We start from the raw sequence: 26,185 nt of genomic DNA on the forward strand, positions 1-26,185 counted from the left end.
AGAGTTGCAGGCTCTTTCCTGTAAACCGCCTCATAGTTTTCTATAAAGACAAGGTTGTTCTCAGGGTGAAACCTTCTTTTCTACCTATGGTAGTCTCCGACTTTTGTTGCAAAAAATCATCAGCCAACTTTCTATTCACCTCCTCATCCTGGAAAAGAGGATTAAAGATTACATAGACTGGAACCAAAAAGGGCTCTCAGTTTTTACATCTCAAGAAGGGCTACATTTAATCAAAATGACCAATTATTCATTGGCTATACAGGCCCTAAATTGGGTTTAACTGTTACAAAACAAGCCATATCCAGATGGATCATCCTGGCTATTGGGGAATCTTACAGATTAGTGGGCAAAGACCCACCGGAAGGATTGAGAGCACATTCCACAAGGGGCATGGCAACCTCTGCTGCTCTTGGTCGTGTATTCACATGGATTCATCTTCCAGTCAGGAAAGACAATTTGTAGAAGCGGGCCTTCATTCAGTCCATGACAACAATTGAAACAAAATCTAATTCGTACTCCCACCACCAGATTATTACTGCTTTGGGAGTCTATCATAAAATGAGAATATGTGGGAGGACACAATCCATTAGAAGAACAAGGTACTTACCCTTGGTTACGTTCTTTCGATTGGATGTTCCTTCCACATACTCATCGCCCCTCCCAGCCTACCCCGCCGTAGAATGTGCGTGTTTTTACACTTTATGGTTTCTAGGAGCCTACGGTCTATGGTACGCCTGGTAATTCCTCTTCAGGAGGGGGGAAAACAGAACTGTAGCCAACGGGCACTGTGTGTGCTACTTATACTGATGACGTTGACATTCGAACGGAGGCCCTTGAGGGACATCGACTCGATGAGACGGCACACAGCGCCCCATGTCGAAATGTTCTAAGCAGCTGAAGCTGGATGGATAGTTATCATCCAATCGAAAGAATGTTACCATGGGTAAGTAACTTGTTCTTCCTTCCCTGGTTGGGGCATCTTTACAAACAATATGCCGCCTGTCCTCCATAATTCCAAAAGTTACCAAAATGCTCATCATTGGATCATAAATGTTCACCGTGGGTTCGAGATCTCTTTAACCACTGTAAACAGGGAAATACATCTTTTTCTTTTCTGAACTAGCTGTTAGCAGAGCTGTGGCAGAAGGTATACAAGGAGACATCTAGCCAATCAAGGCCATTTCTTTGATGATTTGAGGGAGTTGATGATGGAGAGCGGGAGTGCTGCTCAGTCATAAAGAGGGCTCTAGGAGACAGGCAGCACTTGGAATGACACAATAGTTCTCCAGCATGGGGTCTGGCATCGATTCACATGCTCATGACTATTTCCCGTCATTAGGCTGGGAATCCTCAGTAAAAGAAAAAACGGTTTCACTTTCGTTTATAAACTTTCTCCTATAAACCAATCGCTGAGCTCTGGGTCATACTGCCCCCAGCCAATGACTGCCCTCTCCCTAAATCCCTCCTCTAGCATCCATCCAGATTTTTACAGCACGTTCAAGTGTTGGGAGTCCTCGTTTTTTGTGCTTTTTGGCTAGGAAAAACCCTGTTTTTTTTTTTCTTTTTTCCAGACGAACCCGCATGCTCCATCGATTTAACGGTGATCCGTTTTCAGCGTCTTTCATCACCCCTCAAGGGCGGAATCGTTGAGTTTCTTCTTGGAAGTTTCCAGAAAGCCATTGGGCATGCAACGTGCCGGATCATGTTGGAGGAAAAGGACGGGGCTTCTCTCTTCAAGCTCTGCACCAGCTGCGGCTTGCGGAATGTTTTCACGGACGACAAGCATTCCCAGTGCCTTTATTGTCTTCACCCGACGCACAAGGAAGAAGATTGCGAGATCTGTTGTGCCGATCCTTCATAGTGCGCTTGGTAAAGCCACATCAGGCTAGTGGCGTGACTCAAAGCCAGGGACTCTACCCCGTCTGGTCACAGGGGGCATGCCTCATCTGGATCCACCCAGCCAGTGCAGGCTTTTAAGTCCTCTGAGGGCACTTCATCCGTGGGGGCCCAAGACATGGCCAAGCACCGCAAGTTCCCTTCCGTTTGGGGGCACCGCGCAAGCGGGTCCCGCGATGGCGAGAGTGCGTTCCTCATCGCCATCGTCCTCTATCTCCAGCTCTTCGTCAAAGAGAAAGTCGGCTACCCCCAGGAAGCTGTAGAAGTCACAGAAGGCCAGGCAGAACAAGGTGCCCGACCTGCACATGAAGGCCCAGGTGATCCAGGTCAAATAGTCGTCCACTATTGAGTTGATGGTGGCCTCCTACCCCTCCTACTCCTGGTTACATCCGCATGGGGCCTTGCCTCACTGTATTCACAGTTGAGGTAAACTAGGGTGTTATCCTCCCCTCGCAGGATTCTCAAACTTAGGTGGCCCGGTACTTAATACGCATTACTGTTTGCACTGAACTGTGGTAAACTAGGGTGTTTTTTCTCCCCTCGCAGGATTCTCAAACTTAGGTGGCCCGGTACCTAATACGCATTACTGTTTGCACTGAACTGTGGTAAACTAGGGTGTTTTTCTCCCCTCGCAGGATTCTCAAACTTAGGTGGCCCGGTACCTAATACGCATTACTGTTTGCACTGAACTGTGGTAAACTAGGGTGTTTTTCTCCCCTCGCAGGATTCTCAAACTTAGGTGACCCGGTACCTAATACGCTTTACTGTTTGTTTGCCCTAATTGTGGTAACATGTGCTTGCCGCTCACTTCCTGTCTGCGTGCTCTCGTCTCGTCTGTCTTCCCCCCCCCCCCCCCCCCTCCCTCCTACTCCATGGTGCTCTCTGTCTCGCCTATCTTCTCTAACTGCTTCTCCATTGACTATCCTGCTCTCCTCACTAAATCTGGTAGGAAAAAGTTTAAAAAGGACATCCTGGTCTCCAACCCAGGCCTCCCTATCGCTGACACCTACACTAGTTCCTGCTCTAAGGAAACTCTCACTGACATCCTCTTTTTCGTGCCTTCGCCTGACCTATGGACCCTTCATATGGTCTCTGTGCTCTCTCCTTTCTCCTCCTCTCCCATTAATGGTGGCACCCGTTGGGATGTCCTCTTGGCCCCCTTCCGCTCCTCTAAGGCCATCATTAATGTCTACGCTAATGGGACCATCTTGGTCCAAGGCCCTCAGGCCAACCTTCTCCTCTTTGATAGACGCTTCCCACACCTCATCAACTTCCTCTCCTCTCCTGCTGTCCCCCCTCCTCTATCCTTGGCTACCTTGCCTCTACCCTCCCTCCCTGACCCCTCTCGTGCTCCTTCTTCACCTCCTTCTTCAACACCTCCGCAGGGCGTACCTCTGATCTGTACCCCTCCCCGGAAGTTCTTCAAGGAGGGCAACCTTCTCCACATTGCCACTCTAAATTCTCGCTCTACCATCAAGCACTCCTCCGATATCTGTCACCTTCTTGAGGAACTGGACCTCGACGTCCTCTGTCTCACTGAGACATGGTTCACAGCCAGCTCTGCCACCAACTTTGACACACTCCTACCAGACGGTTACAAGATCCTCTCCATGCCCAGGCCTAACCGTGCAGGGGGTGGTGTTGCCCTTATCTTCCCTGAGTGGATTCCTGCCACTGTTACTCCTACGCAGACCTACTCCTCTTTTGAATGTCTTGTCTGCCGACTCTCTCTCTCCTAGCCATTCCCTTACCGTGGCTACTATCTATCGGCCACCTGGTCAAATTTCCTCCTTCCTCTCTGAGTGGGCTGACCTCTCCTCCTCACTCCTGTCCTCAACCACTCAACTCCTCTTTCTGGGCGACTTCAACATCCACCTTGATGCCTCCAGTCCCCCCACTGCTCTCTTTCGTGACCTCTGCGACTCTCTCTCACTCTCTATTCTCCCGTCTGGGCCTACTCACTCTGCTGGGCACACTCTTGATGCTCTGATCTCTTCTGACCTTCCCCTCTCCGTCCCTCTCTCCACTCCTCTCTCCTGGAGTGATCACTTTCTCCTATCCTCCCACCTCACCCTCCCTACCCCACAGGCAAAGCCACCCTCTTCACTGCCACCCACCTTCTCGGTCATCCCACCCATGAAGCGTGTGTCAGTTGAGGCTTTCGCTGCTACCTTCTCGCCCCCCCCCTGCCCCTTCGGCTGACTCCCACCCTGACACAGCCCTCTCCATGCTCCACTCTGCTATATCTGTTACTCTTGATATCCTTGCCCCCGTCATGAGAATCCGCCTGAAGCCCAAAGCCAAATGTAACTCCTGGTATGACTCGGATCTCGCCACCCTAAAACGCAAGTGCAGGGTTGCAGAGAGGAAATGGCGTGCTTCATGTTCATCCTCTGACAAACTGGCCTGCCGCCTGCTCCAAAGGCAGTACCGGCTCTCCGTTCTCACCAAGAAGAGAGCCCTTATCCAAGCCCGCATCTCTGCGGCATCTAACAACTCCGCCGAACTCTTTAAAATCTGCAAGGAGCTGGCCAACCCTGTTGCAGTCTCTACCTCTCCTGTCCCCTCCCAGGCCCTCTGCACTGGCCTCTCACTTCATCTCTAAAACTCAGGACATCCTGTCCTCGCTCTCCTCCTTTCACCTCCCTCCCTCCCTTCCCGGCTCTTCCTCTGGCCCTTCTGCAGTCACCCCTCCTCCCTCTTTCTCTGCCTTTCCACTTTTCTCTGCTGACGAGGTTTCTAGACAAGTCCGATCTATGAAAGTCTCGTCTAAACAGGTTCACCCCTGTTCCTCCAAAACTATCAAGGACCACATCGACTCCCTGGCTCCTGCCCTGGCTGACTTTTGCAACCACTCCTTCGCCTCTGGAGTCTTCCCTTCCCCCCTCAAGCACTCCCTTGTGCACCCTCTTCTCAAGAAACCCTCTTCTGACCCCTCCTGCCCGACTAACTATCGCCCTATCTCCATCACTCCCTTCCTGGGCAAGCTCCTGGAGAAACTGGCCATCTCCCAGCTTAACCTCCATGCTGAATCTGTTGGTAGTCCTCATGACCATCAATCTGGTTTCAGAGCTGCCAGAAGCACGGAAACTGCTCTCCTGAACATCCGTGAAGACCTGCTCTTGAACCTCGATTCCAACACTCCGTGTGTTCTCATTCTGCTCGATCTCTCCTCTGCCTTTGACACTGTCAACCATGCCATCCTGCTCAACCGTCTCCGTGAAAACCTTGGTATCACTGGTCAGGCTCTGGCGTGGCTGACCTCTTTCCTTTCAAATCGACCCTCCCAGGTCCAACTGGGGTCCTTCCTCTCCGACATCTTTTTCTCCACCTGTGGTGTCCCCCAGGGATCTAATCTCACTCCCTGGCTGTTCAACCAGTATCTGGCACTCCTTGCCCACCGCATCGCCGCTCTCTGCCCTAATTTCCAGTGCTATGCGGACGATACCCAGCTCATTTTCAGGCTTCCCTCAGCCTCCCCCTCTCCTTCCCTCATCTCTGACTGTCAGTCTGCTATCCAGGAATGGTGTGCCGCCAATGACCTCTGCCTTAATGCCAGTAAGACTGAGATTCTACTCATCGGTACACCCACTCCCTCCTTCCCTGCAGCTCTCTGGCCTGCCTCCCTTGTCCCCCTCCCTTCTCCTACCTGCAATGCAAAAAACCTTGGGGTCATCTTCGACTCCACACTCTCCTTCTCTCCTCATATTTCTGACGTCGCTAAGAAGTCACACTACCAGCTGCACCTCCTCAGAGGTATTCTTCCCTTCCTCTCCTTCCCCCAGAAGCTCACTGTCTCCCGAGCCCTGGTTCTCTCGAAGCTGGATTACTGTAACAGCCTCTATCTTAATCTGCCTGCCTCCACTCTCCGCCCTCTGCAACTCATCCAGAACATAACTGCGAGACTTGTCCTTGGCCTCAAGCCCAGGGACCGTATCTCTCCAGGACTGAAATCTCTACACTGGCTCCCAGTGGCTGCGAGGATAAAGTTCAAAACCCTCTGCATTGTCCACAAGGCCTTCTGGGGCCTGGGTCCTAAATACCTTCAACTCTCTCTTCCCAAATATCTTCCTTCCCGAGCCCTTCGCTCATCCGCCTACAACTCCCTCAGGGTCAGCCGCTTCTCGAAGCAACAAGCTGGGGGTAGATCTCTCTCCGCGGCATGGGCCTCCTTCTGGAACAGCCTTCCTGCCTCCCTGAAACTTGAGGAGAACCATCTCCGGTTCCGGAAGCACCTCAAAACCTTCCTCTTTGCTTCTGCTTTCTCTCTCCCTCTCCCCTGCTGAACAGCTAATATTCTTCACTGAAACTGCACTGATTCTGCAACTGGACCACTCTTAACGGCCTCGGTCCTGGGCCCAGCCACTCTCCACTTGCACTGATGCCCTGGAACCCCTCTGCACTGCGGGACTGTCTCTGTATCCCTATAGCCCCCTTCCCCAGCACTTGTTCTGCACTTACCTTGCACTTGCCACCAGCTGGCCCTATTTATTTATTACTTTACGCCACTTACCTTGTACTGCACTTCCCCCCCTCCCCTTGCACTTTTCCCCCTCCCCCACCCCTGCACTTGCGCGATCTGAATGACACCTGGCCTAGTAGGATCGTTGTCTGTCTCCCCTTGTTCCTCCCCTCCCTGCCTCGTCGCGCCTTGAAACACCTGTGTATAGGCGCGTTACAAATGCCATATCATATCATATCTCCCTTTCCAAGGCGAAAGGGGTGACCCAGCCCAGGGTACCCCTACGATGGCCAGGGTGGCTCTTCCTTCTAGGCAGGAGGCTTTGACCGACTGAACCTGTGGAGAAGACTCCGGAGAAGAGGATGCCGTCCCTTAGCCCGTCCCCCTTAGGACCTAAAAAAGGGGGTGGGGGTGGACGAACTCCAGGGCATGGATATTTCTTCTTCCGACGTGGTGGATGAGGCTTCCGTCCACACCATCCCGAAGACATTTGGGATAAAGACGATGAGAACATTGAGGAGATGATTGCCTCCGGAGGAGGAGACGGTGACGACGAGGTTGGCGGTGACGACGACATAGGCGCTGGGCCCAGCAGCCCTACCACCCAGGCACCTTCCAGAGATCTGTCTCATGATATTCTCTTGACCCTCCACACAGTGGTGTTGGAGATTCAGAAGAGGATGCCGACGGCACCCCCAACAGCACCTCCTGGCAATGACACTGGGGCCACCACTGCCAAAGAAAAGGATGAGGCCCCCTATGCCTCCGCTCCAGTGGTCACGGCACCCCCCTCTCCACCCGCTAGGGATATGGGGACGGACACGACAACGACAGATACTGTTAAGATGGATTTCTGAACTCTGATCTGGAGGGGCAGAGGTTCAGAAGGCCAGCCTAGTTTCTTGAACAGGGTAACCTCTGGACAATCCAGACCAATCGAGGTAGCTATGGCAGGCTGTCAAGACTAGGTCTCAGGAGGGGTGAGGGTGACTGAAGGACCTCAATGAGCACACACATCAAGGACACTTGCACATTACTCCAGACAGGTGTTATATTAAAAATATAGACACATTTATTACAAGGCCTTTGTAACATTGACCACAGTAGAAGAATCACAGTACCACTAAGTAAACCAACACAACACTATCAATACAATGTATATACAAGACCATCGGGGTCTAAAGGGGTTAAATACACAAAATATGTCGACAACCTAGATGGGAAGGAAACAGGCAGCACAGATAGTCTTTAGGCCCCTTCGACCTCGATAACACACCTAATTAAGAGGCAGTCCGAGCCCTAAGAAGAGAGGAGCCTTGTGCTCAATCGCACATGCAATGAAAGCGCACGCGGTTGTTCCAATGGGCAATATAGGGTCTCTTCAGGGGTCACTATCGGCTCGGTAAGGTGGATGAGACGCTGAAGACCAAGTTCCCACTATTCAGGGAAGACCTCCACTTGAAGGCAGAGGCAGTTCCAGAGTGCGAGATGGAGTTGCTAGTTCGCAATAGCAGTGGAAAGGAGAGGGACCCCAGGGGCCACTTGTGCGTAAAAGGGGCCCTTGGCGCCAGGGTTAGTGTTGTAAGTACTCATCAGTCCCAGGCGCACTTGGACCCACACTTCGCCCGTTCAGTCCACTTGGGTTGCAGGTTCGAATGCGACAAAAAGGACATCTCTGCGGTTTTCAGTTCCTGAGTTACAGCGATGATTCCCAAACGGGACAGGGGTGATTTCTCCGCTCCAGGTGGATGAATCGACCCAGTTTCACTGCAGCAGGCTTCAGGGGCAAGAGGGTCACAATTGTAGCGAACTTACAAAAGACTTTGCCGCGGCTGGGCAATACGGTAACCGCGTTCACTCCGGTCCTGGCACACTCGTCTCACTTCAGACCTGGGAATGCCAAGTGTATGAAATTCGGTGTAAGGGTGCCGTGGACACAGAGCTAGCAGTATACCCAGTTTCGAGGGCCTCCTTGAAACAATGGCGGAGACAGAGCAAAGGTCCTGCGTAAACTGGTCAGCCCATTGGTTGGCCCATGGACACTTTGAGAAAGCTTACTTGCAGGTTTTGGTAAAGGTGCCGAGAATAGTTGGTCCAACTATTCCAATTGGTCGAAGCGTCTTTGCAGACCTTCTAGGACGACCAGATGCAGAGGGATCCCACGGGACGACAGCGGGCTCAGGGTGCCAACTCGACTCGACTTCGTATTTGCAGGATACTTGGATCCTATCCTTTGTTCAGTGAGAACTCGGGAGATCGACCTGGTATGGGCGTTTTTGGCCGCCTCTTATCCAAAGTTCCCTTTGCGCCAAAACAGAGAGGACCCAATGGGAGATCTGCTCACAAACAAACATTCCATACGTGGACCAATCACGGACCACAGTGGTTTCAGTCATTCATGGCACTCCAGACTCTCTGGCACCCAGGATGTGTATTGGACTCAGACGTTCCAGCCCACATCCTGGAGGCTCACACAAGGCATGCAGAAGCCTGCGAAAGCATTGGGTTTTGCGGGAAAGTGCATGACCAAATAAGCACTGACCCGGGTCGACTTAACATGGGGAAGGTGAAGGGGGCAAGATGGCCAAAGGACAGGACAAAGAACCTCATGGCATGGTTATCTGGAGCCAGGCCACCTATTTGTGCCAAACGCGGTTAACATGGCAGGAAAGGGTTCAAAATAATGTGAAACGATAGCTGCCCCCAGCCCTGTCCATGACACATCTGCACATCTCACAAAAAGTCCATAGGGAGTTTCTGGGGCCTTTGGAAAATGACTACAGACCCAAGTACACTGTACTGGAAGGTACACAAGTTGCAACATGGGAAAAGGACTAAGAGAAACAAAGTCTCCCAGTACTGACTGTCTTAAGGGCATGGCAGTTTCCCCATAAAAAGTGAGCGAAAGCCCAGAGGAGTGCAGCTGAAGGCTGTGCTTCTCTGGCAAAATCAGTCTATGGTGTCTAAACAGTAGCAAAAAGTTTGGGGGTGTACACATGGAGGGAAAATTGCATACAATTATGAAATCTTTCCTAATGGATACCGGCGGCGGCATCTCTGATTCCAAGGGCTTCTCTGCTGGACGAAGTGGGCTCCGTCCACTCCATGATCGCCCGTGCATCGGATCTCTTCCAACTCACCCCAGAGGAGGAGGGCGGCTTTCTGTATCAGCGCCACAAGGCAAAAAAGGAAGATCATTCTGTCAGTGCCACCCCTGGACGACGTCTTGGATGAGGGTCTGGTGCTGCTGAAGAACCCTGCCCCGGCGAAATGAAATACTGGGTGCCAGAGTCTGCACCCAAATGTCTGCGGTCTCAGCCATCGCTGGACTCTGTGGCTGCTTGCAAGAAGTCGTCCAACCCGTCGTCCTCAGCCTCCGCTCCCCCGGACAACAAGGGGAAGGAGTTGGACTCTGTGGGTAGGAAGGTCGTCTACTCAGCGGCAACGACAGTCAAAGCGGCGAACGCTTTAGCCATCCTGGCCAGGTATGACCGGGAGTTATGGTACAAGATGGCCCTGATTTTGGATTTCCTCCCCAAGGACAAACTGGTTGAGGTGATGAGATCCTCCAGGAAGGGGAAGTGGCGTCGGACCACCCCATCACAGTGGCCCTGTATATTGCAGACACAGGGTTCCGCCAGATGAGAAATGGGGTTTGCCTCTTCCTTTGTCAAGGCTGGCTGCAGGCTACCAAATTTAGACAAGAGGTCCAGACCAGAGTCATGGACTTGCCGTTCGGCAGAGACCATCTCTTCGGTAAAACAGTCGATGAATTTCTTCAGGCCATGAAGACTGACACAGACGGTCTGTGCCCTGGGCACGCTACAAATACACTGTCCGTCCTTTCGTTCCTCAGGAGGGAAATCGGGCAGATCTTCGAAGAGTTTCAGCGGAGGATCGTCCTCTTACCGCCAACCCTCCCATTCCACGACCCAGGAAGCCTACAGGGGACGTTCCAAGGCCATCGGAGGTGGCTGCCGTCGAGGCTCCTAGGGCGGCGCAGCCGTCTCCAAGCAGGACTGAACTGGCCAAGGCGTCAGACCCCCACCTGTGCACATGATGGGAGGCTGGCTGGCGAGCTTCGTCAGCATGTCAGAAAACATTGCCACCATCGATGGGTGCTGTACGCTCTCGCCCACGGACACACTTTGGCATTTCAGCTAAAGTGTCTGCGAATACCACCGGTGGCCCGGCAGGAACAACGCAACCCTCAGTTGCTGCTGGAGTTTCGGGCCGTGTTAAAAAAGGGGCGTTAGAGTTAGTTCCGAAGCGACTCTCAGGCACCAGAGTTTACTCAAGATACTTTGTAGTAAGAAAGAAGACCGGGGGCTGGAGGCCCATTCTCAATCTACTACGACTCAACAAGTACACCAAGTCCCAGAAATTCAGGATGGGCACATTGCAGCACGTGCTCTGCCAACTGGAGGAGGGAGACTTCGTCGTTGGATCTAGAGGACGCATACTTCCACATCCCCATTCTCGAAAACATTGCAAGTTCCTGCGCATCGTACAAGGGAAGCACTACCAGTTCAAGGCTCTCCCCTTCGGACTGAAGTCGGCGGCCAGTCTTTACGAAGTTCCTAGGTCTGGTGGCGGCCCATCTGCAACTTGAGGGAATTCATGTGTAACCATACCTCGACGACTGGCTAATCCAGGTCCGGTCAAGGGACACAGTCTTCGATCACACGGAGAAGACCATCCGGCTGCTGACAGATCTGGGGTTCTAAGTGAACTTTGTAAAGTCTTGCTTTACTCCATCGCAGGATGCACTGTTCCTGGGGTCGAGGTTCAACAGTTTCCTGCGTGGCAGCTCCATCGGGGGAGAGGATAGCAGCCATTTTGGGTAAGGTGCAACGTTTGTTAGCACTGAAGATCGCCACGGTGAGGGCCATCAAGTCGCTGCTCAGTATGATGTCGTCGTGTATCTGATCCGGCTCTGCAGGTTGCCGATGCGACCACTCTAGGAATTCATGGACGCCAGCTGGATCCAGGTGTCCGGAAGCTTCAAGGGCATGATCGTGCTTGAGGAGTTCCGTCGAGCGATAAGGTGGTGGGGCGTGTGCTCCAACATCGCCGGAGGCACGGACCTCCAGAGCCCGCTGTACCAGGAGACTGTCACGATGGATGCTTCCTTGGAGGGCTGGGGAGCCCACACCAGACGTCTCCATGCTAGAGGCCTGTGACTGCCGGAGGAGAAGACACTACACATCAACGTCCTGGAACTACGGGCAGTGTTTTGGGCCCTCCAGTCATTGCTTCCGTCCCTCAGGGGCAAAGTGGTTAGGGTCTTCACAGACCATACCACCACAATGTTTTACATCCGGAAACGGGGGCACCAGAGCCCCCGATGCTCTCCAGAGAGGTGCAGGCATTGTGGCTCTGGGCCGTCGCCCAGAGATGTTTGTCATTCCTTTTTACCAGGCGGGAGTAAACTCTGTTTTCAGGGAGCTGCGCTCTTGCCACGAGTGGGAGCTTCGGCAGGATCAAGTGGACCACCTCTTCCTCAGGTGGGCCAGTCCCTAGATCAATCTGTTTGCGATGAAGATGAACACCAAGTGCCAGAGGTTCGCCAGCAGGTTCCCCCAGCCAGGGAGCATGGGGGACACATTCTCCTTCCCTTGGGAAGGCCTGTTCAGACAGTGCCAGTGCAGGATGATCCTTGTTGCGGCAGCATGGCCGAGGCAAATCTGCTACCTGGACCTTCTCAGCATGTCATCGTCCCCTCCGGTCAAGCTAACGGTGGTCGCGGATCTTCTTGCCAGGGAAGGAGGCGCAATCCTGCACCACTATCCTGGATCGCTGAACCTGAAGGTCTGGCTCCTGCAGCATTGGAGTCTGGTGGTTACGAGCTGCCTGTGGATTGCAGGGAGGTCCACGCCAAGGCCAGGGCGTAGTCGACTCTAAAGTGTTACGGGCACAAATGGAAGCATTTCTTGACTTGGTGCCGGTCACAGAAGATTAACCCTCTGAGGTTCATGGCCCCCCCAAGTCCTTCTGTACTTGTCATTGGCTAAGTCGGGGCTGGCGCATGCCTCCATCAAAGTCCATCTGCCAGCGATCTCACGCTACACCGGATTACCAGGACGGTAGTCTGTTTGGTCACACCTTCTAGTTAATGAGTTCATTATAGGACTGTTCCGATTGTTTCCGCCGGTGAAGGTGTCTGCTCCGGCGTGGGAACTCAACATGGTGCTGTCTCAGCTCATGGAGGCCCCATTCGAGCCTATGCATCAAGCTCTGTTCAAGTTTATTATTATTATTATTACGTTCCTGTCCTGGAAGACCGCTTTCCTTGTGGCCATCACCTCTGCTAGGAGAGTAGGTGAGATCCATTCCATGCCCTGTCCTGCAAGCAGCCTTATTTGACTTTCCACGAGATGAGGGTGGTGCTGCAAACACACCCCTCCTTCATGCCCAAGGTTCCGTCGGAATTTCATCTCAACGACCCCTTGGTGTTGCCTTTCTTTTTTCCGACACCGTTGTCGCTGGCTGAAAGGACTTAGCACTCGCTGGATGTTGCTTGAATGCTGAAGTTTTATGTGGCCTGCACGAAGAGTTTCCGAAAGACTTCTCGGCTTTTAGTGAACTTTGGTCCTGTGAACCATGGGAAGGCCTTGTCCAAGGCTTCCATCTCCAAGTGGCTCTGCGGCTGCATCACTCATTGTCACCGGTTGGCAAACGGACTGCTGCCTGGCTGTCCGAGAGCCCATTCTACCAGAGCGATCGCTGCAACGACAGCGTTCCTGTCTGGTGTGCCTCTGCTGGACATATGCAGGGCTGCTACATGGAGGTCTACGCACACCTTCACGAAATTCTACTGCAACGACAGGGATGCCAGGGAGGCGTCCAGACTCGGCCAAGCAGTGTTACGCAAACCTGTTCGCTTGAAGGTAAGAGTATTTGCTTCTGTTGAGCCTTGCAACCTCCCGCGGTTGTGTAATGTTGTACTGCTATGTAGGAGCCTTGCAACCTCCCGCGGTTGTGTAATGTTGTGCTGCTATGTAGGAGCCTTGCAACCTCCCGCGGTTGTTTAATGTTGTACTGCTATGTATTCTTTATTCATGAGCATGTGAATCCATGCCAGTTCCCATGCTGGAGAAGGAACAAGTTACTTGCCTGTAACTGTAGTTCTCCAGCATGGGTCTGGCATGGATTCACAACAGTTGCAGGAAAGTAACTTGTTACTTGCCTGTTAAAATGGGAAGATAAAGCATGCCTGAAATCTGATCCAGTCACCCAAGCGGCCGCAAGGCCCCCCCTGACGGGAGGCCTGGGGCAGTTTGCCCTTTTCCCCCTGCGCTCCCTTCGTGACAGCCCAAAGCAGGTGACTACGGAAGGGTTAGTAAGAGAAAAAAAGGTGTTTTATTAAAAACTTAAAACTAATTTGGAAAGAGAGCGGATGGGTGAGCAAAATAAAATGACTGGTATGGTGTGAATGCCGGAAAGCAGCCGTGGGTTGAGAGCAGGGCGGACGCTCACTATGTATAGCAGGTTGAGGGCACACAAGGAGTTCTTGGAGCAGTGGAAACCTCTGCAGACCTTCATGAACGCTTTTGGTTTCCCTGGAGGTGCAAAATCTACCTGGATTATTGCCTAGGGCTGCCGCGACATCTCCATTGCCAGGCCAGGCTTCTGTGCTCCGTGCAAACGGGTGGCACGCGCTGTGGGCCCGTGGGAGCAGCTGTCACAACGCAGCGTAGACACTGCCTCTTCCAGCATGTGCTCAACCGCTGCAGGTGCCAGCCCTGCCATATCATGTCTCCCACAAGCAGTTGTAGTGCAGAGAGACTGCCCACGTCGCTGCTGCTGAGAGCAGGAGATATGCGGCGGCGCTGTTGTAGAGTAGGAGATGAGCCGATACACGGAGCAGAACAGCACATACAGGGTGCTCTCTGCACAAAATTGCAAGCAAATCTTTGGCACTTCGACACAGTCAACATGATCGATGCCACCACCTTTGATATGATATGTCATAACGCACCTGTACACGTGTTTCAAGGCGTATTTCTTTGCAGCATTAGCACACAAAAGTAAAACAAATGGCTTCCATGGGTAAACGCACACAGGCTGGAGAACCACCCAAGTCCTCCCGACATCACTCACTGCACAGCCAATTAGGTGCTGCCTACATCAAAAACACTGACCAACACACCATATATCAATATATGAACATTTTGAAAGACATTTTAGACCCAAACGTTACTATTACAATAACTTGTTTATTTTAAATACAAAATACATTAAAATGTGTAACATAACTTCAACGCTGTAGTAAATATTTTTAAAAACATTAAGTCAAATAACTTTTTCTTAACATTAAATATGGCGGCTGCCATTTTAGAAGTAAAAATGGCTGACAAATTCACCACACAGTAGAAATTCAGCCAAAGAGGGCAAAAAGTGGTGTGGTCGGAGGGAAAATGGGTGGGAATGGGAGGAAAATCCCTTCACCCGTTTATCCGCAGCACGTCTCTCCAATAAACTAACGGGTGAAGTGGTTGTTGTATAACACAAGCTGATGCAGTGTCGTGGACCTAGCTAAGGTTGCTGCATGGGTTCATAGCCGGATTAACTGGAGACATCAAATCTAATCAAATCTCTGGTTGGATGGTGGGGCAGAATTTGCTTCAGTGTACTACCCTGTGGAGACTGATCTCTATATTGCAATAGATTCTGGTGGAGGATTGAGTCCGATGTCCTACTTGCTTACCCTAGAGTTCGAACTTGGGGATTGAATATTGGTTTATGCGTTTCCAAAAAGGGCGGATTAACTATTCTGAGTCCAACGTCCTGGAGAAGGTCTTGTGTGACAGAAACACGTGTCGACGATTTGCTGTGTGCAATCTGAAAAACAAAAAAAGACAGACACCTGATATTATGGACTGGGTCACTAATAAATGTGAAAACTAAAGGGGACTGTGTGTTAACAGTAGTAACATACATTGTCTGATATTGGTTTCATCTATGATTGTTTGAATGAGCTAGTATGGGATTATGAATGAATGCTTAAGATATGAATGCTAAATTGATGGAATGACCTAATAAAATGTAAAAGGGATCCAAAGGTCCTTTCTACCCTTGGGAACTGTAGTTCTCACAAGGTTAGCCAGAGAAAGCTAAAAGGGGAGCCCCTATTACAACCCAGCAACAATAGGCACTTATTGCCAAAATTATAACTTTTAAAGGACACTGTGGAGCATCTGAAAAATGACACCCATAAAAAGAGTAAAAAATTCTGTGAGTATGGAAAAAGGTTCCCACTCAGAGGTTTAAGGAAAAATAATCCACCAGTAAAAGCAAAATGTTCTGTGGTTGACACAGGTCAGGAAGGTTTATCATTGCTATGAAAATCTTACCCGACAGTCATCTGTATTGAAAAGCTTTTCAAACCTACGTTCAAAGCCCCTATTTCAAGCTCTAATATTAATGACCATAACCGCTTTCAGCGCCACCTAATAGCCAAAACTAAAAAGACTGGTTACCAAGTCGATATGCAAATGGATATACATAAGTATACACAGTGTAAGAATCTAGTGACTTAAAAATGTTTTTTTTTTTTATTGTAACAATTAGTTTATTTACAAACTTTAATTACAAAACACGAACATTCACATCATAATACACTTCATTAGATGATTAAGGCACACATAGGTCCACACATACATATGGGTTCAACCAATACTGTAACCCGTATGCTTCAAGATGTTACGGGGCATCTCCCTACTCCAGCAGTTTTTCCAAAAAATCTATTACTGCACAAGTTAACATCACAGTGTTTCCAGTCAGCACCCTCCACCACCACTCATCCATATTAATGTTAGGAGATACAAATCTGCCCAAGAAGCAAATTCGTTGAGTGGTTATTGTGGGACATTCCATGATTAGATGTTTTAATGATTCTATTTTCATTGTACAGAATCGACATAGATTGTCAACGATCTTCGGATCTTTTCTTCTCCACAAAACTTCTTTGGTTTTATATACATTCAAACGAAACCTCAAACTTGTTCCGATGCCATCTGGAAGGAAATCTTGATAGATATCTTGGAACTTTGTCTAGGCAATTACAAGACATACCCAAGTTCAGCGATGAGGACAATGACAAACTCTGTTCTTGGTTTAAAATCCAGTTCCATTGCCTTAACTTTTTCTTTGCGAGTTGTGGCATTGTTATTACCATTTGCCATGAGATGTCAGCTATTTTCAAGATATTCCTGATTTTATTTGCCCAAGACAAGAGAATTCCTCCATGTGGATTTTTAGTCGTTGATTCAAATATTTTGTACGCTGGAGCAATTTTTGATAGCTGCATCTTTCGTAGAGCTGCAATTGATTTCCATTGAATTGTTCCATGTAATGGTTCCAGGCCCAGTTCATATCTTATCGCAACAATCGGTGTACTGCTTGGAAGTCGCAATATTTTCTTCTAAAATTTGCCTTCCAAGATGGCCCAAATTCGATGGTCAATGTTCCAGCCAGCTTCCGCCCCATACGTTATTATGGGAATTACTTTTTGTACATAGAAGGTCCGTAGTGGTTGGAGAGTAAATTTGCCATATTCAAAATGCAGCTTTTGGCCTTGTATTGTCAATATGGACATGCAATGTTCCAATTCTGCTACCCATACTGATTCACAGATCAAGCTGTTTATTTGCACGCCTAAATATCGGATTGTTGATACTGTCTCAATTGTCTCGCCTGCTGCAGACCACTTAAACTGGTTGACGTTCTTTTTTGCTCCTGATGCTATTGCCATGATTTTAGATTTCTTCGTATTAATTGCAAGCTCATTTTCTTGAAGGTATGCAACTAAATTTTTCAAGAGTCGTTGCAGACCAATTTGGGTCAGGTCAAACAACACAATATCTGCGTAATATGCCCAGCTGATCTCTTGACCATTCACTTTGGGTGGAAATCGATGAGTATTTTCCAGATTGCCTGAAATATCTGTAGTGAATAATTTAAACAATAGGGCAGCTAATGGGCACCCCTGTTTAACGCCCTTAAAGGTTTTTATTTCATTTGTCAGATTTCCTGAAGCATCCAAACGAACTCTTGTAGTGGTATCATTATGTAACGCAATCAGTGGTTGAAGCAAGGCTGGCGGGCAAGACCATGATTGTAGTTTCATCCATAATTTATCACGGTTTATAGTGTCAAAAGCTTGACGCATGTCTATAAAAGCTATAAAACAAGTTATTTTTATTTTTCAATGCGTCAAGCTTTAATAAGCTTAGTATCAACAAGTTCACCTCAGTTCCTGTATCTTTAGTAAAACCTGTTTGTCTACAATCCATTCGCCCAGATGCATATGCCCAAGACGTTAACTTTTGTTGCAGACATGTTGCAAATATTTTTCCTATAGTGTCCTGAAGGGCAATAGTTGTTCGGATCGTCCCTATTACCCTTCTTAAAAATAGGCACAAAAACAGATGTCCACGATGCTGGAATGGTTTTTGATGTTGATATCAGTTGGAAAAGGTTCTCAATGAAATCAGCCCAAAGTTCCTTTTTTTCTTTCAACATCACGTTTTGACAAGCCATCAGGGCCTGCCGCGCGTGAGTTTTTTAATTTTTGCATCAATGTCAAAATTGTATCTTTTGATTCAACCACATCCCAAGGTTCTGGACAGACCACATTTACCTTCTCTATTTTTCCCAGTTTGCCGTTAAAGACTAGATTGAAGTGCTCTTCCCAAGCAGATGCAGAAATACCATTTGCTAGTCTTGCCTCTTGGCATAGTGATCCTGTATTCAGGATTGACCAAAAATCTTTTACTTTATGTTGTACGATCATCTTCAACATAAGTTCTGCTCTTTCTTGATCTCTTATTAATTTAAATGATTTGAGCCAGTTTCGATATTTTACCTTGCGTTTTCTGATTTTAATCGCCATATCACAGCCTCCATTTTTTTTTCAAAAATCTTATGTCTTTGGCCAATTGTGTTTTTTCCGAGCTTACCAGCACACTGAATACATATTTGTTAGTTGGACAAACATTCTTTTGCTGTTGTTTTTTCATACAGAATTGTTGCAGCAAGGGAGAAAAGTGTATTCTTGTCGCTAGATCATTAGACGAGTTCTTTACATTTTTGCTCAGCATCTGTATTTGTTGATTGTTTATTCTTAATCTGTTTGCTCCTTGATTTATCTCAAGTGGACAGTTATGCGTTAGTTTTACACCACACCTTGTCATTTGTAAGGTCAACACCAGTACATGATGATCGCTTTTAGATGACTTGTGTATATCCAAACGTTCAATTTTTCGACCAATGTAAAGAACTGATCCAAAAATAATCTATTGTTTTTTTACAGCTGTCTCGCTGCCATATGAAACTAGGTGGAATATCACTTTGTACTCTGCCATTTACCATTTCGCAGTTTCTTACTTTTAGAGCTCCAATAATCACCTCTTGTCAGCCCTAAGGGGGCTACAGATGAACTTACTTCATACCAAGAATAATTAAAATCTCCACAAATTATTATGGCAAGATTTGAGCACGTTATTAAACACTGATCGATGATTGTTGTGACAGCGTTAATAAATTGTGCTGTAGATATCATTACAGGATTCCAATATATATTTATCAATAGCAGACATTTCACATCCACTTTTGTTTCTGATTCCATCACCAGCAACGTTCCTTGAACATAGATGTTTGAATTATATATTTCGATAACTTTCCATCCATAAGCATTGTTAACAAGTGTTATTAGCCCTGAAAATGGCCATCCTAATCTGTTTTTACCAGCTGCATTTAGCAATATAGTATAACCATCTTTTATTGGGGTTTCACGCAACCAGGTTTCCTGTAGCAATATTACAAAATTATTCTCCATGGGTAGAGACCATTCTTGGAATAGATGATTAAAACCTCTGGTGTTCCATGAGATTATATCACGATTCCTCTCCACTGAGAAATGTAAATTATGAGGTCTGCCTAAAGTTTGCATTTCCTCTCGAGTTTTTGTCATTTCTTTGTAGGTATCGCACTTCATTAGATGATTTTGGTGACTTCAGTTTAAAGTGCTGTTTTAAAACATCTCTTCTATATTCATTTGAGGATTGAGCGCTCGCTGATGACAAATTACTTATTTCCCTCCTGTCAGTTTGCTGCTTTACCACCTGGATGTCAAAACCATACGCTAAAAGCTCATCCTTTGCAGCGAATAGGGTTTTTTCTACTGCGTACGATTTTATGTGCAGGAATATTCTATCAGCAACATCCTCTGAAATGTATTCCACAATGACAATATCATCCGAGGTAATTGTCCGAAGTGATGGTATTATGTGCAATAAGTGCATCAAATTTCTTCGGTTCAAATTGATGTCCTTGTCATCAGGAAAGAGATTTTCTACTCTAATCTTCCAGGTCTTTGTTTTTTTACCATCAGGGGACCCTGACCTCATACTATTCTTGAGTTGACTTTGAATCTTCATTTGAGCTGAAGTCATCTTTGGATTAAATTTATGACTATTTGAAGACAAATGGTTATTGGGCAAGAAATGTGAGGATACACAGCAAATTAAACTAACATGGATTCACAAATTGACATTTTAAAGAGACATTTTAAAGGATAGACGGCGAGTGTGACCATTCGAACAACTCTACAATTTTCTAATGAACAGTTTTTATTCAAACTCAAACGTGAATTGTAGTTTTTTAAAGTTGGGCTCAGAAAGCGCCCACAAAAGCACAATGAATTATTTATTGAAATAAATTAGGCAGGTGTTTCCCAGTGGTGTGCATGCAACTGTCTCTACATAACATTTTTGTACAGTCCACGGGAGTGACTCGTATCAGCTAGTGTCAAATCTGTTTTGTAGATGCAGCAAACATTTTTATTTTTTTAATATTCTTTCATACATGGAGTGTGTTATGTGTACATTTGAATAACTGTCTCCACGCAATGCTAATAGATGTATGTGGTCACACTCGTGTGTTAGTTTGGATGTCATTTCTATATTAACACATTGTGCTTTTTAATGGGTGTTTTCAGAGATAAGGCTGCACAGAGAGACAATGAGGAAGAAACAGCTGATGACCCTCGGAAACTTAAACCGGGAGAAATTGATCCAAATCCCGAAACAAAACCTGCCAGGCCAGACCCAGTTGATATGGATGAAGGTAAACATTTTTTTGCTTCTTGTTCAATCTGTGCATGATTAAATATAAACACTTGGAAATTCAATGATCTATTAATTGGTCCTTTTCAAGAACACTGCCTTTCAAATGTTTACAGTGACAAAAGATCATAAGGAATGGGGAGGAAGGGTGTGGTGGGGCACAGGGAATTGTTGAGTGGATGAGAACATGGGATGTTTATTGTAAGAGAATTTAGGAGAATAATGGTCTAGGGAGCCTGTAGGCATGTTTTCGCAGTCAAGCAATGTATATCATTTTCCTGTCTAGTCCTAAACACTGGCAGAGCGCACGCTAATGTGCAGGCATGGAGAGGGACACTGGCGGTCTGCACACAGCTTGAGGCACACTGACGTGGGTCGTCCCAGGGAGCAGTCCACTCACTCTACCACTCTTGCATGCACGCGCACACATCTGTGCTTCAGTGCCATTGTGTGTGTCTGTGTGCATGAGGACATTGATGCAAGCCCACCCAGACACAGGGAATGATGGGCACACACGTGCAGAGAAACTGATGCATGCAAGCACGAACAGGGACACATGTGAACTGACACGCACACACTGAAAAATATGGCTGGATATCTGCATCCACGGTGCACGCACCCCTGATTCTAGAGGTCTGTTTAGTCCAGAAGTACCAGAAAGTCAATTCTTATCAATCGGCTAAACACTGCTTGCACTAACCCCCCACCCTACCTGTTTGGTAAGATTTTCACAAAACTGATACATCTTTGTGACCAGGGTTAACCCCAGAACTTTTTGCTACACTAGTGGGATATTTTTCCTTAATACCTCTGTGAGTGGGAACCTTTTTCCACACTCACACAGAATCGTTTACTCTTTTGATGGGTGTCATTTTGTTTGACTCTCCATAGTGCCTTTTTAAAGTTATTCTCTTTTAACAACTTATTGTTGCTGGGTTGCCCTAGGGGCTCCCCTTTTAACTTTCGTTTGCTAACCTTGAGAGAACTACAGTTCCCAAGGGTAGAAAGGATATTTGGATCCCTTTTACATTTTTGCTAGGTGAAACCAGCACACCCCATTTTATGTGGAGTGCTGGGGAGATGCAATGTATCCCCTTTCACATTAAAACTGTAACACTGCTGTTACAGGGACAAGCTTACCTTCAATGGATCGTGGCAGTGATATCTTGTATTAATTTGGTGGACCTTTACCGTGGACTGTGTTCACAGCTGCAGTAAAGGCACTGAAGGGTGCTCATTTTACCAAAATGGCCCCAGTCTTCTTTTTTCACCGTTTTAGTGTTTCTTGTCCTTTCTTGGTCCTTCCCCTGACATCCAGGGCGGGAAATTCCTTTGTCATTTTTTTTATCTTTGGCAAGAGTCCCCTGGACTCCCCACCCAGGCTCCAATCTGTCTGTGAGGGCAGGAAGCGAGGGAGGAGTCCAAAACTCCACAGCCCTTCCTCCTTGCCTGAATGGGGACAAATCCCAGTGGGGGGGGGGGGGCAACCAGACTGCCCCTTTTTGTAAAATGCAGGGAGCGAATGCAAAGGTTGTGTTGTAATTCCTGATAAATACTGCGAACCTGTAAGTTGAAGAGAAGTCGACCACTGAAAGGAAAAGCGGCAGAGACGATTTCCAGCGACTGGAGAGCCTGCTGTGTAACCTGAGCCTGCTGTAGCCCTTCCTTCCAATCTAGCTGGGGACTCCGAAAATGACGACCCAGAGCCTGGTGAGACCCACTAGACTCAAGAAGACCTGCCTTTTGAGCCATCCCACGCATTTCTGCGACCTTGCGTTGCTGCAATACCCCAATACCCTGTGACCTCAAGCCACTGTGTGGTGAACAGTCTTTCGAATCTCGCTGAAACTTCGTGGGCATCCTGGTGGATCTCCAGAGCCATGAATTGAGTCTGAAAAGTCACCTCAACAGAGTGCTGGACCTTTGTAACAATGAGAATTCAACCGCGATTTTCTGTTTTTTTCTGTGCTCCTTGAAAAGGCGCCAAATCCGCAGAACCGCATTGACCCGGGAGGAAAACCCTGCCTAGAGCCTTCAATGATCCCTGCTGCACAATTCCTTCGGAGGTCTTGTTTTCAGTCACCACGACAAGGAATCGACTGACGGGGTATTTGACTGCAGACCCTGAAGTCCTCTTGCTGCAAGTTCTTAAGTCTCTTAGGATTTCTGTGTAGCTGTGGGGTGTTTTCTGTGATGGGGAGGCCTCTCATCCAGTGCACCCAGTCCCACTGCTAGAATCCTGCTAGGGTGTCTTCTGCGAAGCCCCTGCACCCTCTTTTAACGCAGAAGTAAAGTACTCGCCTGTTTTCCCAGTCTTCCTAAGGAACTCTGACTTTTGCTACTTAAGAACCTATCCTGACACTGCATGTTGGTCACTAGATCTTAGTGACCCCCCTTCTGTCACTGAGAACACTCGTGCTCCAAGAATAAGGGAAAGACTTTTTAGGGATTGGGACTTTTGCCTAGAAAAGAAAATAAGTGTTTAAAAGTGACTTACTTGTAGAGAGTTGGTAACTAACTGTAACTCTAAGAGAACAGTTACAAATGTTCTTACTTACCTTGGATGTGTGATGCATTATTCTTAAAATTATGGTTAACATCCGTTTTGCCATTCTAATAGAAAGTAGATGTGAATGTATATTATTTTCCTGTGATTAGGTTGTACCTCTTCCCAAAGGTAATGTTGGTTTCACCAGAGTAGTCCTGTTAGGATAATTGTATGAGTGTCCCCTCCTCCCCCCTCCCAACTGGGTCTTGCTTCCCTTGACTTGCTGTTAACCTGTCAAGAATAAGTCTGTATTAGGTTGTTGCCTACCTAGAATAACTTGGAGTCATTCAGTAAAGTGTAACATTGGGTTTTTCTTTCCCTGTACTATCTGACCCAGTGTCTGTGGTTCTAACTGTCCCTTATACGTCCTACATCAGCCACTTGTATAGTTGGGAAAGATCTAACCTGGACTCATTGTGAGATTTAAAAAGCATATGGGGTTTACTTGCCTTGAGTTAGCTGTGTGCCATCCAAAAATAAGGTACTAGCTTTACTGCTTATCTCAATCTGTGTTTCACTGATCTGAACAGCACCTGTAATTGAATATTACATCCTTAGGTTTTACTCACCTAGTATAACTGTGTGTCATCACAAAAGTAGTTATAGTTTTTTTACTGTACCTAGAGTAAGTGTTCCACTATTCACCAAAAGTATATTGTCTAGTTGACTGATTATGTGTTTTGTACTGAGTCACCGTACAACTGGTAGGGTCTACTGCCCTTGCATTACTGAATTTAATTGTGAAAGTAACCATTGGTTTTTACTCTCAAAGAATAGGTGTGACCTATACCCAATGTGTATGAAAAGGTTTTGACTTCCCTAGAACTACTGTCACGGGTTCCAAAGAAGGTTTATACTACATTGGCTCCCAATCCAACATCGTATCACGTTCAAAACTATGTGCATAACACACAGGGCAATCAGCGGACAGGGAGCGGAATTCCTACAAAAGAAAATAACAATCTACAATCCAACGAGACTCCTCAGATCAAGCAATGAAATCTGCCTGGAACCAAAACCATACGCCAAGACACTAGGGGGCTCCTTTTTCTCCCAACTAGCTGCAAAAACCTGTAACAACCTCCCAAAAGAAATAAGAAACACCAAAGACCACCTAAAATTTTGAAACCTGGCTCTTCAACACCTCAGAACCAAGTTGAAAGAACTAAAACAATCAAAGGGGAAACGCAAAGAACAGATTGACAGAATATATGATGGCACAGACCACACCCAGGACCGACTAATGAAACTCGTGCAAGAACAAGAGAGACAACGCTAGGTGGAATAGAACACAAGCAACAACCCCATGAAGACAGAAATTTGTATACATGTTTAACACTACCAACAACCTTACCCACTCAGAGGACGTAGGGTACTGGCGTAGCTCGCAAGTAAATAAATCCAAAAAAATAGGTTACAGCAAAGACAGACTGGGATAAAAGGGCTGGCCGAATACAAAGCTGGAAACACGAAAGTAGCTAACTTAGCATAATGACAGAGATGAGGACAGCTTTATTACAGTGAAAATCACCGAAAGGAAACAACCTTCTCTAAATCACAAAGGAGATGCAATTGGAATATGCATCTCTCCGAACAACAAGGATACTAACCAACCCCCCAAAAAAACGACTAAAAACCTCCTCTCCTCGCACACCTCTCGCACACCAAACACAACCACATCTCTTAAAACCACAGCAACTCGCATGCAATTCACCACACCGACCGCTAAACAGCACACGACGGACTCCGAACTGAATAACACACCAATATGCTCCACTAACAGTGTTAACCGAACTGATTGTCCTACTAACACGCCTAACCTACCCCCGCCTTTGTTTCAGATCCGCCAGAGCGCCAAGGGACCACTCCAGTGGCGATAGTGCGCAGAACAAATTGCCTTTAACGTTAACGTTAGTACTTATTTACCCCTAGATTTATCTGGGCCTACCTGTATTGAAATCATTTATTTTTACATACTTGGGGCCTGATCACGACTTGGCCGTTACCGCTGGCGGTATTTCCACCGGCGGGAATAGCCCTGCTGCCGAACTCCCCGGCGGTAATAGCGCCAGATCACAAGTTCGGCGGTAAAGTAATTCCCCATTCCCCATTGAGCCCATTCGGGAATTCCCCATTTGGGCTCAATGGGGATTTTTTTTGCGCTCTTACCGCCGGCGGATTTCCCGCAGGTGGTAATAGCGCGGATTTTCGGCAGATTTCCCCCCAGCTCAGAGCTGGGGCAAAATCTGCCAAAGACCTGATTCGGCGGACCCTTAAATCCGGCTGTATTGGCGCTACCGCCGGAATTAAGGGTTACCGCCGAAGTCGTGATCAGGCCCATAGTGTTTTCAGTGTTTCATTGGACCATTTGTATTACAATGTCATTTGTACTGTTTCTACAGGCCTTTCGCCCTCCTAAAATAAGCCTGGCTGCTCTGTCTACGCTACCATGCACTCAGGTGGTACAGCCTTATACTAAGAGCGGAGTCTTGTACTGCCTCAGTTGAATGGTTTGGAAAAACTGTCCTAACACTAACCCTCACATGCGTGGAGGTAATGTTCATAGACTTGGCAAAGAAGCACATTTTAATCTTTCCTTGATTCACCTAATGGGAGTTGTGATTGTGATCAAAGCCACCTGTAGGAGGGGAGGGAGTGGAGTAGACATAATATATATACAGACTGACATATGTGGTGAATCGAGGGATTCAGTCAGTTCTCCGAGGGGGAGCCTTTCCCTGTGAGGCTAGGGAGGGGAGCCCGCTACGCAAAAACCTCCCTAGGGCTTGAGCAAGCAGTACCTAACCAGGAGAGCTTCCCCTCTCTCCTGCACCCGCCCCAGCCCCTTTGGGGACAAGGACTCCTGTTCCTGTAAGGAACTCCTTACTCAATTCACCTGTAAACCTGGATTGATAAACTCTAATGAAACAAAACATGAAGGACCAGTGGATATTTGTTCTTGTCATGTACTGAAATTTCTGATCAAGCAACACACAGGAGAAGAGAGCCCTTCTCTTGTGCTTTAGTTATTGTGGTAGTGGTAAGGTCAGATTAGCGTTCGGACAGTGGACAGACTTTACTTTTTGACTCACTGATGAGCATCCTAGTTAAGTTTGGTTGTGAAAGGAAACCCATTGCTTAGGTAAAGTT

At 47.5% G+C, this 26,185-nt stretch overlaps 1 protein-coding gene across 1 annotated transcript in view; it reads left to right on the forward strand.

The window, feature by feature from the left end:
• Positions 1-26,185, forward strand: part of CDC5L (cell division cycle 5 like) — a 472,644-nt gene that overhangs the window by 91,754 nt on the left and 354,705 nt on the right. The window contains exon 4 of the mRNA XM_069605787.1: positions 20,361-20,488. Within this exon, the coding sequence (XP_069461888.1) occupies positions 20,361-20,488 (128 nt within the window). The remainder of the gene's footprint in view (positions 1-20,360; positions 20,489-26,185) is intronic.

Source organism: Ambystoma mexicanum, chromosome 4p (assembly GCF_040938575.1).
Source record: "Ambystoma mexicanum isolate Mex_15411 chromosome 4p, UKY_AmexF1_1, whole genome shotgun sequence".
Lineage (NCBI taxonomy): Eukaryota > Metazoa > Chordata > Amphibia > Caudata > Ambystomatidae > Ambystoma > Ambystoma mexicanum.